At 44.2% G+C, this 17361-nt stretch overlaps 1 protein-coding gene across 1 annotated transcript; it reads right to left on the reverse strand.

Annotated features, from left to right (window-relative positions):
* Positions 1-1904: 1904 nt before the first annotated feature.
* On the reverse strand, positions 1905-16545 carry UTP11 (UTP11 small subunit processome component). The gene is made up of 9 exons (XM_061122328.1): positions 16479-16545; positions 13180-13315; positions 9150-9211; positions 7860-7962; positions 6480-6593; positions 5867-5960; positions 5640-5770; positions 3289-3399; positions 1905-2572 (listed from the first exon to the last, which is right to left on the reverse strand). Exons 2-9 carry the CDS (start codon positions 13240-13242, stop codon positions 2489-2491), a joined length of 762 nt encoding a protein of 253 aa, XP_060978311.1. The 5' UTR covers positions 13243-13315; positions 16479-16545; the 3' UTR covers positions 1905-2488.
* Positions 16546-17361: the final 816 nt, after the last annotated feature.

The following is a 17361-nucleotide window of genomic DNA, read 5'->3' on the forward strand; positions in this document are numbered from 1 at the left end:
TAGAATCCTTGGGCCTCAAAGACAGCCTTCAGTTTAAGAGCAGCTCTAGACCCCTAGGCTTCCCAGGTGGCACTAGCTAGCGGTAAAGAACCCACCTGCCAATGCAGGAGATGTAAGAGACACAGGTTCAATCCCTGGGTTGGGAAGATCCCCTGGAGAAGGAAAATGGCAACCCACTCCAGTATTCTTGCCTGGGAAACCCATGGACAGAGGAGCCTGGTGGGCTACAGTCCATGGGGTCCCAGTCGGGACAAACTGAGAGGCTTTCAGGATCCCCAGCTTTATCCCCTTACAGAGCTAGTGCTCTGATGACTTCTACCCTGGAACTTACTCGGTGAGGATGGACCTTCCTGCTCCATTTGACCTGTATGTAGCCTGTGAGGACTTGTGGGTGAGTAACCTGTGTCTAGGGCCTTCCCTGGTAGCTCAGTTGGTAAAGACTCCGCCTGCAATGCAGGAGACCCCAGTTCGATTCCTGGGTCAGGAAGATTCCCTGGAGAAGGGAGAGGCTATCCACTCCAGTATTCCTGGACTTCCCTGGTGGCTCAGAAGGTAAAGAATCCGCTCGCAATGCGGGAGACCTGGGTTCGATCCCTGGGTTGGGAAGATCCCCTGGAGTAGGGTATGGCAACGCACTCCAGCATTCCTGCCTGTCTGGAGAATCCCCATGGACAGCGGAGCCTGGCGGGCTACACACAGCCCATGGAGTCGCAGTCAGACATGACTGAATGACTAAGCGCAGCACAGCAAGCTGCACCAGTGAAACCCTAGTGTTGTTTGTGAACCAGAGGGCATGCAGATATGTGCACACCCGTGTTCCAGCCTGAGCGGTTGGTACCAAGTGCATCTATTAACCCGAGAGTCTACAGTGTGGGCAGCTTTGTGTGGGAGCGTGCTCCACCAAAAGCATTTAGGTGTGCTCCCCACCCTCCTCCCACCTTTCCCCCAAGCAGGGACAGGGAGTCAGAGCAGCAGGATCAAGCTGTGCCATCCCAGGATCAGACTGCTGCTGGATTGGCCTGCTCCTCTGTCCAACACCCATGTGATGAGTCCTTTCCTGGCTCAGGTCTCAGCTCTCCAGATGCCTTTGTCATAAGACTATCAACATTCACTTAGCTCAGCACCTTTCCAGACTGGGAAGCGCTTCCTTCCTGAAGGCAGAAGCTGCTGGCTTCTAATCCCTTGGCTCTTCTTCCTGTTTTCCAGGGCCCCCAGATCTATATCCCACGGAGTACACCCTGACGAAACAGGCTTTCATTTTAAGCTTTGTATAGAACCTAACAGTCATGGAAATTAAGTTTTAACTTCTTTTTTTTTAATCTTTAGAATCTACACAGAGCAGTTCCCCGTCTAGAGAGTGAGGTATAAGCAAGCCTCCCAGAATCCTGCTCCTCCCACATCTGCCCTAAGCATGCTCAGCCCTGTCCTGACTGGTCTCGGGCTACCGTCCCTGTATGGGCAGGGAAGGGAAGGGTGAGACTCTGGGAAGTCTGTGTGTCTGCTGCACACACCCTGGGGCTGGGGTCTCTATTTCCAGGGTGAAGGCTTGTACCAAGCCATTTATAGCCTTGCCATCAAGAACTGGCCAGGAGGGCAGGAACACAGAGCCTGGTCTGAGTTTCAACAATAAAGAAGTGCCCCTCTGAGTTCCTGATTCCAAGGGTTTCTACCTGCAGCTGTAAAGTGTTTAAAAAAAAAAAAATCCTTCCTGGCCAACTTATGCAGCCACCTGAATATCCAATAAGTGAAGAATGAATGAGGGTAAAATCAGTCTATCCACTGTATAAAACACTATACAAATAGTAAAAATATTTAATTTTTACTGTGAGCATATATTACTTTTAAAAATTTAATGATGTAACCAAATGGAAAAGAGCTAATGATTTAATAGTAAACGAAAAAAGTAGGCCATAAAAGTGTTTAATTACGACTCCAAAACACAAAAACCAACAACAGTGCCAACTTTCACAAAATGGAGGAAATAAACCAGGATGCTCTTGGTAGCTGTTCACCCTAACTCCAATGTCCTAGCCTGTAAGTATATGCAGAAGTTATCTGCTGTCCTTGAATAAGTATTGGGCTTAGGGATGAACTCATTTGTTTGCCAAATTTGCTATATAAAAGATTATACTCCTTATAAAATGAAAAAAATGAAAGTATATAAAAATAAGACTGGTGTCAGGGAGTTCAATGGTGGTCCAGTGATTGAAATTTGGCACTTTCATTGCCCTGGGCCTGGGTTTGATCCCTAGTAGGCAAGCTGGGATCCCAGAAGCTGCACGGCTCAGCCCAAAAAAAGACTGAATTCAATAACCCACAATTCAGATGGGGGAGGGGCTTTAATGTTGTTCGTATCAAATGTCAAATCTGCAAAAAAATTATGGCTACAAACAGGAAAACCAAGTCACTTCGACCAATGGAATTTGAAGTTACTGGGAAAAGAAAATGTAAACTCTGTTCCATGTGGAATGACAAGGCTTATAACACCTCAACGTTTTCGACGACTCTCAAATTTGTAAATAGCTGGGGAGTTCACTGTTTCTTTCTTCACTTTCACCTTCCGAGTTTTATCCTACAAAAGAATAAAAAAGTTACCAGTAAATCACAGGAGAGGGCTGTGTAAAATAGAAAGTTTAATAACTAAAGCCCCTAATTCAGCCCATCTCAACATTCAAAAGAGACAAAGCCCTTCTTTCTAAGGCATCCCTGACTGGATGACTCAAGTCCTCCCCCAGGCTTCCGTAATGATGTTGGCTGTGCATAAGTTCTTGTGAAAACTGAGAAGAAAGGTCCTCAAATCATTTTTTTTTCTTTTTTGGTAGGGTTTCTCTTACGGAACCCCAGTTGAGAAAGGCAGACCAAAATGATCTGCAAAGCCAAAGAATTTGACATTTAGAGGAATGATAATAATATGAAAGGGGCATCTTATATTCCTTAGCTCTGCTATTTAACTACACAATGTTGTCTATTTTTAAATACCAGTGAATGACACGCACTGTTTTGTTAACCTGTTTAAATGTTACAGATAGCTGTTCATAAGCTATAAAGTTCACATGCCACCCAATCCTACCCTTAGCTGTTCCAAAGCACGGACTAATAAGCCCCTTATTACCTTCTTAATCAAGGAACATTTCAAGACTGTCAGAGTAACAGACACTGGCTCAAACCACTGCCCCTGAGGAGCAGACATTTTCACTGGGGTTGATTTACACACAGCTGAAATCCAGTTTCAGTTAAGACCTTTACAAGGAAAAAATAAAATGAATGCCTAAGGCTCTCTCTCCTCACCAAAAGATCTTTGCGAGTCTGAATTTTCTGTGCAATAACGAACAATTTTTTCTCACGCTCAATCCGCTGTGTCAGGCAGTCATACTGCTTCTGCCTCTCTTTCGCTATCCGCTGCAGAGAAAGCACACATTTTCAGTGAAACAATTAACAGGATAAAAATGAGTAAGAAACTGTTTTTGAGTCCACTTAGGCCCAAATGCATAAATGGTTTCATCAATTCCCTCCTTACTTCAGAATCAATGTAACAAGACACTCTGAAGTTGTCCATTTTAAAAGCACCACATTCCAGAGGCCAACGGAACCTTGGAGACTTCCCCAGGGACACACGGTTCACCTGGAGCAGAGGCAGGACTGCGCCTCGAGACTCACAGATCCCAGGAATCTTTCCACTACTACTCGGAGCTGCTTCACCCTTTGAGTGAGCATCCCAGTCACCTAACGTGACACAGTACATAGAGAAGCAGAGAAGGGTCCCTGGGCAGTGACCGCAGAACTCAAGAGAGCAGAAGGACTCTGTCAGTAAAATTCTCACTGCTGATGACCCCTCACAGTCCAACGGTCCTTCACTCTTCCATGGTGACACCATGGACAGGAACTCCCCTGCCAGTGTAGGGGACACGGGTTCAAACCCTAGTCCAGGAAGATTTCATGCACCACAGAGCAACTAAGCCCACGCATCCCAACTATTGAGCTGGCAAGCCCTCGCGCCCACGTTCCGGAACGAGAAAAACCACCACGATGAGAAGCCCTTGCACCACAACATGACAGCAGCCCCTGATCGCCGCAACTAGAGAAAACCTCCATGCAGCAATAAGACCCAGAGCAACCAAAAAAAAAAAAAAAAAAAGAAATGGTCCTTCAATACGAGGGAATTATGGACCTCTAAGAAAACTTTGGATTCTTTCTTTTTTTGGAGATTCTTTCTTGACATAAATGTACATATATGTTTGTATTAAATTCATGCAAACATACATACCTAGTCACATAAAATTTTAAGATGGGAAGAGGATGTTCACAGACTTCCTACAGCCCATTCACGGATTCCCCAAACCCTCCAAGTTACAGACTAAAAATTCCCTCGTAAGCCACCACTAGCAGTCTCTTAATCAAAATAATTTTGCTTTAAATAAGAGATTTAAAACCACCACCACCACCAGACAGAAGGGCAAGACTCAAACTTTCCCAACTTCTCCAAAGGTACGCTGGTGAACTATCCTACACAGGACCAGTCTCCTTAGGGACTACTGCAACACTTGAGACGTGTCAGTAAGACAGCTATGTGAAAACACAACTCCCGGACAAACGAAGTCAGCACTAGAACACTAGGTCAGCCAGCTCTTCAGCTGGAAGTGTTAACTACAAAGAGGGGAGTATTACTGGGCCTCAGACTTAAACGATTCACCGAATCTAGCATAGTCTCACAGCAGTGGTTTCAGACAGCTTTTGTTTTCACTTCATTGCACAGACTGTCAAATTTATGGGATTACCCAATATAGTCAAACTAATTAGGGGTATTTATATTACTAAAGCAAGTTTAGCTGCCTCTGAGCTAGAGAAGCTGCTGTGAAATTAAACATTGGAAGCAAAGCTGATGCGGTGTAAATGATTCAAATCAAAACAGAACAGCTGTCTGCTTGAAACACATTGACAGCAGTTTTTTAAATGAATCAATCAGAAGTGAGAGTTCAACTCCAGAAGACTTGGAGAAAAAGCATGTCTTCTACATGAACCCAGTCATAGCAATGGAAAACACCATAAGGACAAATTGATACAAAATCTGGGCTACAAATGCAGAACATGAAAGACCTTTGGATATGCACAGGCACTGTTAAAGGTTTACTATCAAAGTACACCAAATCCCTTCATCTGCAGTGTCCCCCTCCCCGCTTCTCTATATTTTAAAACTGTTACCATCTGTTACAGCGTTGAAAGCACAAGCCCAGGGTCAGAGGTGGAGTCAGATGCAGACCTAGGGAATTCCCTGGTGGTGCAATGGTTAGGACTCCGTGCTTTGCTGTGGCCGACTCAATTCCTAGTCAGGGAACCAAGACCTCACAAACTTCATAGCATGGCCAAAAAAAATAAAAAAATAGAAGAAGAAGAAAAAAACAAATGCAGACCTAAAGACCAGAACCTATGCTCCTGACCACTATGCCACACATCCTCCAATCTTAGAAAGTAAGAAAACTTCCTCCACTTCCATTCCCATCACCAAATTCTCCTCCTACTTCTCCAAGAGAACTTAGTACTTTTTCCACAAATAATCTTATGGAATGCTGGGGGGGTAGCGAGGGAGGAAAGGAACCTAGAGTCCCATAAACTCCGACCTGAAGAAAAATGGAGAAACATACCTTAAGTCGAGTTTGATTGTTAACTCCTTTCACTTTCTCCTTCTGCAAGGTCTCTATCGTGGGTCTGTTAAAGACTCTGTCAACTAGTTCTGGGGCTGTTCGCAGGTGAGTGGCAATATCAAACTGTTCAACTGAAAGTCAAGACAATCCTTAAGGTGCTGTCTCTAACACCAAACAACAAAGACCAACATGCTAGACTGTCCCAGAAACCTTCATACATTTCATACCTTCCTTTTTGGTGTCAAAAAAAAACACATGTTTATTCTGTTGCTTCCCCTGGAAATCCAGCAGATGGAGCTCTGCTTTTAGTCTTTCAATTTTCTGGAACACAGAATATAGTCTCATTTTATGTTGGGTTCTTCTAGGATATCAGAAATGAGTTTGCAAAAGTTTAGACCATTTCACATCATTGTTACCAGCTAGCAAAGAATTTTGAATTTGAAAGAATTCATTCTTTCAAAAGAAAGGACCACTAAAATGTATCAAGCACCAACCATATGTCAGCTACAGGCATAGCCAGGCACTGCACAAAACTCGTTTAATCCTTACAACAATTCTATGAGATAGCAATAAGCAAACAGCCCCAGGAAGTTCATTTGTCCATAATCATGGGGTTAATAAAAGGCAGAGCCCAAATTTAAACCTAAATTTGTCTCATTCTCAAACTTGACCTCTTTCTACTCTACCATGCTAAATATACCTTTAAAAGGTTATCATAATCAAGTGTACTTTAAGATTAGAAATGCCAGAAGGAATCAACTTATAACTTGAGATCAATGGATTTCTATTTCTCTTCTTAACCAAGAAAAACATATCAGGATAAACATTTTTAGCTGTTACCTTTGCTTCTGCAACCCTTTTCATTTCTATATATTTGATATCCTGAGTTCTCATTAGCTTCAGCTGTTCTGGAGTTACTTCTTCCTTCGTCTCCTTAATAACATGAACTCCATCCTAAAAATCCAAATCGAGAAGACACAGTTCCTATTAGAGTAAAATCATTAACAAGTTGTTGGCACAGTTCATGGCTGGACCAAAGGCTACATATGACAGCCACTCAATGCACCAGGCCTCTAAGACATTTTCAACTCAGCACCTCCTGTCACCAACTCAGAACAGCTCCAGCAGTATTTGGATTGAACCCGCACACTACAGATAGAGGTCTAAGAGAAGTGTTCTCTAAATATGGCCCAATGGCTGACATGTCTGTTGCACTATGACCAGCAGTCTAGACGTTCAAGTTTGTATACTTTGAAAATGTAGATGATGCCAAGGAAGCAAAAAGAGTGTGCCAATGGAATGGAGCTTGATGAACATAGGATCAAGAGCTGATTACTCTATAGCAAAAAAAAAACACATAATCCCACACCAGGAATCTACACGGGGAGATCTAACTATGGGAGCTCATGCCGTCAAGATTACTACAACAGAGGATATGAGTGAGGCTATGATGTTCAGGACTGTCCTAGTGGATCATACGAAGGAAGTGAAGGCGGAGGATGGGGAACTGCTCAAGACAGGGATCAGGCCTACAGAAGACAGTGACTGTCTTCTCCCTACTGTAGTTGTGGAGGACACAGATCACATCCCAGATCGTGATCATATTCACCTCACTGCTACTAAAGCAAGAAGTTGAAGACTTTCTAAAGCCAGTCCTAGAGTTAGGATGTTGTCTGTGGATAATATTTTTTAAAAAGTGAACAGTGACTTTTACACCTTCTATGATGACTACTTTTGGTGGAATTGAAATGTTATTTTCATTTTGCACTCAGTGCTTTTGTTCATTGTTTTCAGAAAAGCATGTTCTGCATGTATTTTTTTTACAGTCTAAATTCTGATTGCTGAGAAGTTTCTACTGTACAAAATTTCATTTAAATGGTTTTTCTACTGAATCCAGGGTATTCTGAAGATTGAAGCCTGTGTGTAAAATCCTTCCAAAGGCAAAAAGCAACAATAAAGTTTGGATTTTACTTTCCTAACATTAAAAAAAAGGAAAAAGAATGGGAATGGTTCCAGGCATCAAACAACTGAGACTCAGGGGCAGAAACACATGCTGCTCGTGAAAAGGCAGCTTCACCCTGGATACTGACCAGGAGCACCTGACCAACTGGAGAAGAGCTAAACAAAAGCCCAAGATCCTCTCTCTCCATCTCCTCCCTCATCCCTATTTTCCTTCTTGAGTTGGAGCTCAAAATACCAACTAATCCATTAAGCACTCACCTGGAGTTTAACCCGGGTCATTTTATAGTAGAATTCATCTGGATTTTTTTCCAGAGCCTTTTTCCGGAGAGCTCTGAGGTATTCTTGCTTTTTCCGGTAGTCACTAAAAAGCAGGTTAAACAAGTTCACAGCAAAAAAGAAGAAAATAACCACAACAAGCAAACTTTACAAGCATTTAGTGATATATACAAAGTGAAACTCAAAAGAGCCGAAGAGGTGACTAGATTCAATCCACACTCCACTGTGGCAGACCTTGTTCATCTCTCTGTGGTTTCACTCCTATCCCAGTTCTACCTGAAACTAATAACAGTCCTTTTTTCATGTAAGTTTTAGTGCCATTTACATCATTACAGGGAGAGACCCAACAAAGCACAAATTAGAACTACTCAGACAGGATTATGAGGCAAGTCTGAGCACCAAGTAACCAAGTAAGTTTCAGAAACTACACACTGGAGTACAGCACAGCAACTAAAATCGTGGGCTCTGGAGCCAGACAGTCTGTGTTCAAACCTTGACTCCACCACTACTGGCTGAGTAATCTTAGATAAGTTAGTTAACCACTGTGCATCCCAATTTAATTTGGGAAATGGGTGTGATAATAGTACCCCCTCAAGATTGCTAGGTGGAGTAACTGAGTATAAAAATGATAACTCTTGTAGAACACTGTCTCAGTTATTATTATTATTTGCCTGAAAAACTCTGGGATCCAGAGCAACCCACTGAATCCATCACCATCTGCTCTGGGAGCATAAAAAAGGACCTCAGCTGACATGCATGGCTAACAAATAATCATAAAATACTTTGCAAATAAAGTGCTAAAGAAAAAGAAGAATGGGGATAATTGTTTTATAAGATGTTTTCAGAGTTCATTATCACCCACGCTCAGTCCCATGAATCCATCTTTCACATCTCTTCATTCCACACCACACATGGTGATGTAAGAGACTCAACAATTGGAATGTTAGATTTTATCTTGAACGTCAAGAAGAGAGAGAGAAAAAAAGATTCAGCTTTTGGCTCAAACACCAAGGCAGAAGCAAATCAAAGCCATCATGAGAAAACGATCTGCAACAACATAATAAAAAAAATTCACAATGCAAGGACAGTTAAATAAATAATGCTCCGCCTAAACAAAGAGAGAAGTTTAAGGTCTGACAGGCTGCCAGAGCTTTTGGCCATTTTATCAATGGCAGGAAATTATCCCTTGTTGGACACTCAGGCAATTCAGCTGCAATACAGGGAGGTTGTAAGCTTTTTTGGCAGCACCTCTGCTAGAAGGACTACACTCACTCTGCACGAAGCTTGTAATCTTTCTTTTTCTCCAGCAGGCCCAGATGTTTTCGAAAGCCAGGCTAGAAAACAAAAGGAAAAAAAAAAATGCTTAGTTCCTCAGCAAGCACATATCCTAATCAACATGACACCTGCCAGGAACAAGAGTCTCTGGAGCGCTCAGTAAATCCCTGTCCCGGCGGCCAATGTGCTACCCTGTTCCCTCCCTCCCCCGACTGGGCTCTGCCCAAGGATGAGAGGCCATGCAGCCGTCAGAGAGGTCACAAGTACGGCCATAGTAGGTTTCTTGGCCTATTAAGGACAGAGAAAGGCAACAATGACTCGGCACTAAGCGAGCAGTTGCCAGTTGTACTAAAATTACTACGGACTTAATCCAAGGGTTTATAAAATACTATGAAGGGAAAACATAGTAACAGGGAAGCAACTGTGGTTAAGAGAGCTAAATTTAGAGTCTGAAGAACTGGGTTCAAATCCAAGCTGCACCTCTTAACAATCTGTGACCTTGCGCAAGTCACTTCACTTCTCTGAGTTGCTGTTTCGTAACTATAAAGTGCTTCAAAAGATTGAAGACAAAGGAAAAGAGGGTGGCAGAGAATGAGATGGTTAGATAGTATCACTGACTCAAAGGACATGAACTTAAGCAAACTCTGGGAGATAGTAGAGGACAGGGAAGCCTGGCGTGCTGCAGTCCATGGGGTCGCAAAGAGTCGGACATGATTAAGCAACTAAACAACTCTAAAGTGAGAATAACAGGACCTACTTCTCATGATTACCCTGAGAATTAAATGAGACTTTAAAGTGGTAGCTACCTGCACATAGCAGGTGCCCAGCATATGTGTACTGTTACAATTCTAATTTTGGTACAAAGCATGAGAGAAAACCAAGAATGACAGAAAATACTTTCTCTAATAGAGAACTTGGATAGCATGGTAGGTACGAGGATTAAATCTTGGTATTATCTTTCTACAAGCTATCACTTGCTCAGCACTTAACCTATGGCAAGGTCAGTGCTAGCAACTTTTGCCTACATCATCATAACAGGCCACATTTGCTAAAAATTACTATTACATCTTAGGCAATTTTGAAAACATAAAATTAAAGGAAAGAAAAAAATCATTATAAAGAATTTGCATGTACTTTTACTTTACCTTAGTTTGTAACATCTAGGAGCTTTGACATTCCTAGAAGGTTTTAAAAAAAAAATGCCTATTCTCCTATAAGGATGAGTATATAACATGAGTAAATAAAATTTTTATCAATGTGGAAAAAAAAAAAGAATCACTACTACAAAGCAATCTGCTAGGCTCATTAAACACAATCTCATTTATCCCCAAACAATCACGGAAAGCAAATAAAGCAGGCACACTGTTATCCCATTTTTCCAAAAAGGGAAGGCAGTTTAACGAACAGCTTGCCCAAGAACACAGACAGAACTACTAAGTGGCAAAGCTAGAACTAGACCCATTCTATCTGGGGCCACAGTCTGCTCTTCCCCACTCTCCTACACTGCATCCTCTTCCACCCTGAATGATCTTGATCTTTGAGGAAGTACATAAACTCACTGTTTAAACTTCTGTAATAACTTGGACGAGATTTTTAAGTCTACTTTCTCATCCTCTATCCCTGAAGTGTTGCAAGAAATAACTCAGTATTTAAAATAATACCCAAGCCCTCTCGTGATCATTATTTTAATTACAGCAAAGGGAGGCTGACAGAGAGTAGAAAGAGAAAACCCAAGCGTCAAAAGAGCAACAAAGTGAGGCAGAGATCTTGAAATCTGTCATGTCCACTTGAATGTACACCTGCGTTACAGGAGGAAGTGTGGCACTGAATCTGAAATAGTTCACATAATTACCCCCTCCATACCAACTATCTTCCAGTGCTCCCCCACTGCCGCAGTGAGGACCGACAGGAAAGGGTCCAAACTTTACCCAAACAGGGACTGCTCTCCTCAATGTGTTTACCACCTTTTCCAGTATTGCCTTCTCACCTCTCCCACAAAGACCCTCTACTCCCACTCACACATGGCCTCTGTCTTCCCTATGAGTCTAAATCAACTACTCAAAATTGTGCCTTTGGTCACATCACACTAGTCAGGCTCTTTAAGCATCAGATTCCTCATTTGTAAAATGAGGATAACATCCTCCTCACAGGGATGTAGTAGGATTACAAGAGATAATCCTTATACAGCACGTTAGGCTGGACCTAGCATATGGTCAGTGCTCAAAGAGACAGCTATTATCATTGCTTCCAAGTCCAACAGATCTCATGGTGATGCTTTCTCTCATCATCTCTCCTCTTCCCACTCATGTTTCTTATTGGGAATTTTTGCTTTTCCTTTTTTTAAGAATTTTTTTTTCCTTTTTTTTCTCCCCCTCTCATTGGGCATTTTTTACACATCTCTTACAAAGCTACTTCTTTGCTCAACCTTTGGTGGCTTTTGGATTCAGGGATCTGATCCCTGACTTTGTCAACTGCCAGCTATAGATGTCTGTCTTGGGGCAAATTATTTAACCTATATGAACCTTAGCTTCTCCATCTGCAAATGTAACATAACAGTAGTGCCTACTTTCACATACCACTGACAGCTAAATGAGATAATAAAGCATTCTGCACTTTGTCTGGCTCTGGCACACAATAAGCACTTCTAGCTGTTGTTACTTTTAGATAGATATGTGTAGATCTATCTATCTATCTTTCATATCTATCTTGTTTGTAGGTCCAAACAAGGTGGCAAATTACACTAGTCCCAACACACCACTGAGCACACACCAAGTGCACAATAAATGTCTGATAAATGCTATTAAGCCAGAAGACTAAACTGTGGTTGGGAGGCCTTAGTTCCATCCCATCAGTGACACAACTTTAGATACATCCTTCTCTCTTTCCCATCTGTAAAATGAAGTTGGACCAGACATCCCTAAGGGCCTTTCTGGATCGAATATTGTGTGATTCCTGATTAAATGAATTCCCACTCAAGTTCCTCACACAGAGACAACCCCCACAAAAGTCCTACAACTGTTTACCTGGCCCCAATTTGGTGTTTGTGACCAGGCAAGCCAACTCTGTTCTTGAACCTCATTTTCCCCACCTACATAATGGGCTATCAAGAAAGCTGAACACTAAAGAATTGATGCTTTTGAACTGTGGTGTTGGAGAAGACTCTTGACAGTCACTTGGACAGTAAGAGATCCAACCAGTCCATCCTAAAGGAAATCAGTCCTGAGTATTCATTGGAAGGACTGATGGTGAACCTGAAACTCCAATACTCTGGCCACCTGATGCGAAGAACTGACTCATCAGAAAAGACCCTGATGCTGGGAAAGATTGAAGGCAGAAGGAGAAGGGGACGACGGAGGATGAGATGGTTGGATGGCATCACAGACTCAATGGACATGTGTTTGAGTAAACTCCGGGAATGCATAGGGAGGCCTGGCCTGCCGTAGTCCATGGGGTCACAAAGTGCCGGACACGACTGAGCGACTGAACGGATAAAATGGGCTTGGAAAACATGAACGTTAAGGGGAAGACATAACAAAAAGCGTATGTAGCAGATCTTCAGGGACCTAAAAATTCAGGCATGATGATGATACTGCATTAGTAACATCAATCTCTTCGGGCTCAGCCGACAGACGCAGTGGACAGAGCTGAGCATCTTTAAATGCGGATTCCAGTTTCAGTCAGGACACTTAATGGCTGTGTGAACTTTGACCTCAACTTCCCGTAAGAAAATCACTTTACACACAGTATCTTATTTAACCACCTCACCGAAACCTTGCAAGACAGCTTTATCTCCCAGGAATAAGGACAGCCGTTCTTTTCCTAGAGAGAACGACCATCCCCTCCTCCCCAAAGGCGAGGCTCCGCCCCAGCCACGCCGGCGTCGCTAGCATATATTTACATGTATTTACTTATACCTTTCCCCTCACGGAAAAGGACAAGATCCGCAGGCGGTGGGGTGGGGAGGGCTGGGGCGAGAATAGCACATGGGCCCATCAGCCAGCGCTCAGTGGGGCCTGTGGGACCCTACCTGGCTTCGCTCTCGGTGTTCCCGCTGCCGGGACTTAGCCGCCTTCCGAAATGCCGCCGCCATGTCTGCTCACTCCTGGAAAAGCTGTCTACAACAACGCCGATTTCGCACCGCTTCAGCCGCCGGACCACCGACCCTACCGGAAATAAGCCAAGACACCAGCGACTTAGAACCGCCCACTTCCTCCCCGCAGCCTATCCAGCGCCTGTCTTTCCGGAAATACGTCATCTAGTAAAGGCGTCCACCACAGGCTACTTCTGGGAAGTGTAGTTCTCTAGGTCTAGTCTCGTGACTCTACAACCTCCCGTTCTTATTCGCCAGAGCTTGTCCACGTGTACCGAAACCTCGCCTTCGCGCTCGGCTCCGCGTTGGCACCTGGGAACACGTGGCTGGCACAGCCCTCGGGCTGAATTGGGCCTGGAGGGTGCGCATGCGCGGTCTCCTACAGCTCTGCTCCACTTGCTGTATTTAAGCGGTACGTTTAAAGCTAGGAGCCTTGTGAATTTCCCGGTGTATCGGGAAGACCGCTCTAAAGAGAGACAAGCGTCCTTAAAACCACCTGTTGTTCTGCCACTTGTTGGCTACATAACTTCGGACAGGTTACTCTGATACTGACCTTCCCCAATTCAACAGAAATTGACTAGAGGTATGGATGTGAGAGTTGGATCATAAAGAAGGCTGAGCGCTGAAGAATTGATGCTTTTAAACTGTAGTGTTGGAGAAGACTCTTGAGAGTCCCTTGGACTGCAAGGAGATCAGACCAGTCAATTCTAAAGGAAATCAATCCTCAATATTCATTGGAAGGATTGATGCCGGGGAGTTGGTGATGGACAGTGAAGCCTGGAGTGCTGCAGTCCATGGGTTTGCAAAAAGTCAGACAGGACCAAGCGACTGAGCTGAACTGATGCTGAGGCTGAAACTCCAGTACTTTGGCCACCTAATGTGAAGAGCTGACTCATTAGAAAAGACCCTGATACTGGGAAAGATTGAAGGCGGGAGGAGAAGGGAATGACAGAAGACGAAATGGTTGGATGGCATCACCGACTGGACATGAGTTTGAGCGAGCTCCTGGAGATGTTGAAGGACAGGGATGCCTGGCGTGCTGCAGCCCATGGGGTCACAGAGTCAGAACGACTGAACAACAAGAAGCTAGACAAGAAATTCAGGGAGGACTTTACCACGGCTCCTGTTGCACCAAGTGGGAGCAAAAAAAGTAACAGGTTCCTTTTCTGGGGAAGAGCTGGGAGGGGAGGCTGGTGCCTTATTTGGGGTGAGGGCAAGGTGTGTCCAGGGTTCAGGCCAGAGGAGTGGCTTAGGTGTGTTCTGCCCACCCCTTTATGGTGTTGTGTGCAGTGGGTACTCTGCCTTCTTAGCTCTCAACACCCGATTTTTGCTGCTGCAACCCAGGAAGGGACAGTTGGATTTTTTTGTTCTTTTTATATCTTTTGGTCCAGAATTTGCCCCAACTACACACACAGACACACAGACAGACAGACAGACAGACAGACACACACACACACACACACACACACACACAGAGTTATTTGACTTTAATGGCATCATTTTTCTCATGCATAAGCCAAGGATAATAATAGCATGCACTGCTTGCCTCATAGGGCTGTCAAAGGGCTCATAGTTTAACAGAGGAGTCATATTATGGCACTAGTTACAAAGTTCTAAGTCCCTCACACCCTCAAGGTGTGGCTGAAAGAATCTCAGAGGCAGTACAATGTAATGATTGGGACCATAAACCACGGACGTGTGTTCTGATCCTGTTACCAGTCAACACACAGTTAGCTTCATTGAACCTTAGTCTTCCATCCTTGAAATGGAGGTAATAATACTATATCTACAGGATTATTATGAGGTTTAAATGAAATAATATGTTTAAAGTCCTTAATATTGTGTTCACTCGTTGGCAAATTCACAGTCAATTGGAGCTATTATTGTTATAACTGAACGTACTTGTAAGAATAGAGAAAAGGTTGGGCACAGTAGAACATTCCAAAGGCATTTGGCTTCTTTTCCACCACATAAAGCTAACCTTCAGTGAGTTCTGTAATTGCACCCATTTTCATGATAGGGCTCACCCCTCCAGCTGTGGAGCTCTGGAGAAAACCTCTACTCAATCCCCAGAAGTGTGAAGCCAGTAAGCCAGTGAGCATGTAAAAGCTGAAAGTAGCTGAGATTTGCTGTGTGAAAAATTTTTTCCTGCCTCTGAGTCTGAGCCTTGCCAAACTAAGGCCATGCGCATCAACAAAATTCAGTCTCACTTGTTATTAATCGGTGACCATCGAAAGACAAGGACCTTCATGATCTGGCCTGAACAAGCCTCACCTCAATTAAGAAGCCCAGCCATCAGGGAGAGTGACCAGGTGGCAGCCCCTTTCCCTGAAGAAGGCATTTAGTGGCAGAGACATTCAGAAGAAGGCAGCTCTGCACACTCGATTTGAATTGCACATCCACAACCTATCAGCTTGTGATCTGGGGCCACCTTGTCAAACTTTCTGAGCACTGTGTACTACTCTGTAAAATAGTGATAACAATAATAACCACCTCATATGGCTTTGGTGGGGCTTCCCAGGTGGCACTAGTGGTAAAGAACCTGCCTGCCAACCCAGGAGACATGAGACACAGGTTCTATCCCTGGGTCGGGAAGATCCCCTGGAGGGCATGACCACCCACTCCAGTATTCTTGCCTGGAGAATCCCGTGGACAGATGAGCCTGGTGGGCTACAATTCATAGGGTTGCAAAGAGTCAGACACAATCAAAGCGACTTGGCATGCACGCAGGCATGGCTTTTGTGAGAACCAAAGGAAGTAACACTGGCACTTAGCATGGTACCCTGCATATATTTGGCATTTAAGCATTGGTTAGTTCTTCCTGTGCTCTGTAGAAGTCAGTCATTTCACCCTCTGCACCCACAGACCCATTGCAAGGCTTGAGGTCATGAGGAAGGTGTTTCTGGGCAATCTGAAAGAGGGTATCTGCTCAGATAAGAGGCCTGCAGGGGCTGCAGGCAGTCCAGCGGGCAAGAATGAGCAATACAGCAGAGAAGGAAGGGAGTTTTCTCACTAGAGGGGAGGAGGGCTTGTGGTTACAGGCATCAGAGAATGATTCAGCAGCCAGAGGAAACCATGAGAGGCCTGCCAGTCACCAGGCACCCAGGGCCTCCTTTTGTAAACTCTTTCAAGGTGAGAGAACAGCTGGGAGACACTGAATAAGCCACCCTCCACCCCAGAATAAGGAAGGTGGGGACCTCTAGGGTTGGGGGGAGGGACAACCAGATCCCACTTACCCAAGGCCAGTCGGCGTGGCCAGCGTTCAGGCTCTGCTTCCAGCCCCAGCTCAGACACACCTGTTCCTGGGAGGAGGGGTGGGGGATGGGGAAGACTGATAGGGAACAGGAACAGGGAGTCCATGAGGCTGATCCCTAGACCTCCCTGGGGCATATCCACCTGTGTCAAGGGAAATTAGAGCAAGCAGGGAAATGTGAGCCTGCTGGCAATGGAGGTGGGAAAGGATACAGGCCTGCTCTACACCAGTCTCCCTCCCTTAGGCTGGGCCAAGTCAAAAATCTCCTAACTTTCCAGGGCTTCCAGATTCCAAGAAGCAGAATCTTACCACTTGACAAGGAAAGAGAGTGTTGGGGGAGTTGGGGGGGTGACTGAGGGTGGGCAGGGGGTTGAGGGAGTGTCCCCCATGTTGAATAACTACTGTGTCTTCTCACCCATTCCTCACAATTATGTGATGAGACTGGGAGTCCACCACTCTGAACAGATGAGAGTTGGAGGGTTCAAGAGGTTAAATGACTACAGAGGCTATAGAGCCTAATGATTAAGCTAGCTCCCTTTGTTTGGCTGGGGGTTTTTTTGTTTTTTGGTTTTTTTTTTTTTGGCATAAAGAGCTTTGACTTTTGATTGTCTGGCTTTGAATCCAGGCTTTGCTGTTATTAGCTGTGTTACCCTTGGCAGGTTACTTACTCTCTCTGTGCCTCCATGTTCTCATCCTTAAAGATAAAATTACATATTTCACAAAGCTGTTGGATAGTCAAGTGCATTAATATATGTAAAATGCTTAGGCGGGGACTGGTGCAAAGTAAGAACTCAGAAAATACTGACTCTTATTCAGACTGCTCATCAGAATTCAAACTGAGTAAAACCAGAGACCCAAATCACTTT

This window comes from Dama dama, chromosome 20, assembly GCF_033118175.1.
Source record: "Dama dama isolate Ldn47 chromosome 20, ASM3311817v1, whole genome shotgun sequence".
NCBI lineage: Eukaryota > Metazoa > Chordata > Mammalia > Artiodactyla > Cervidae > Dama > Dama dama.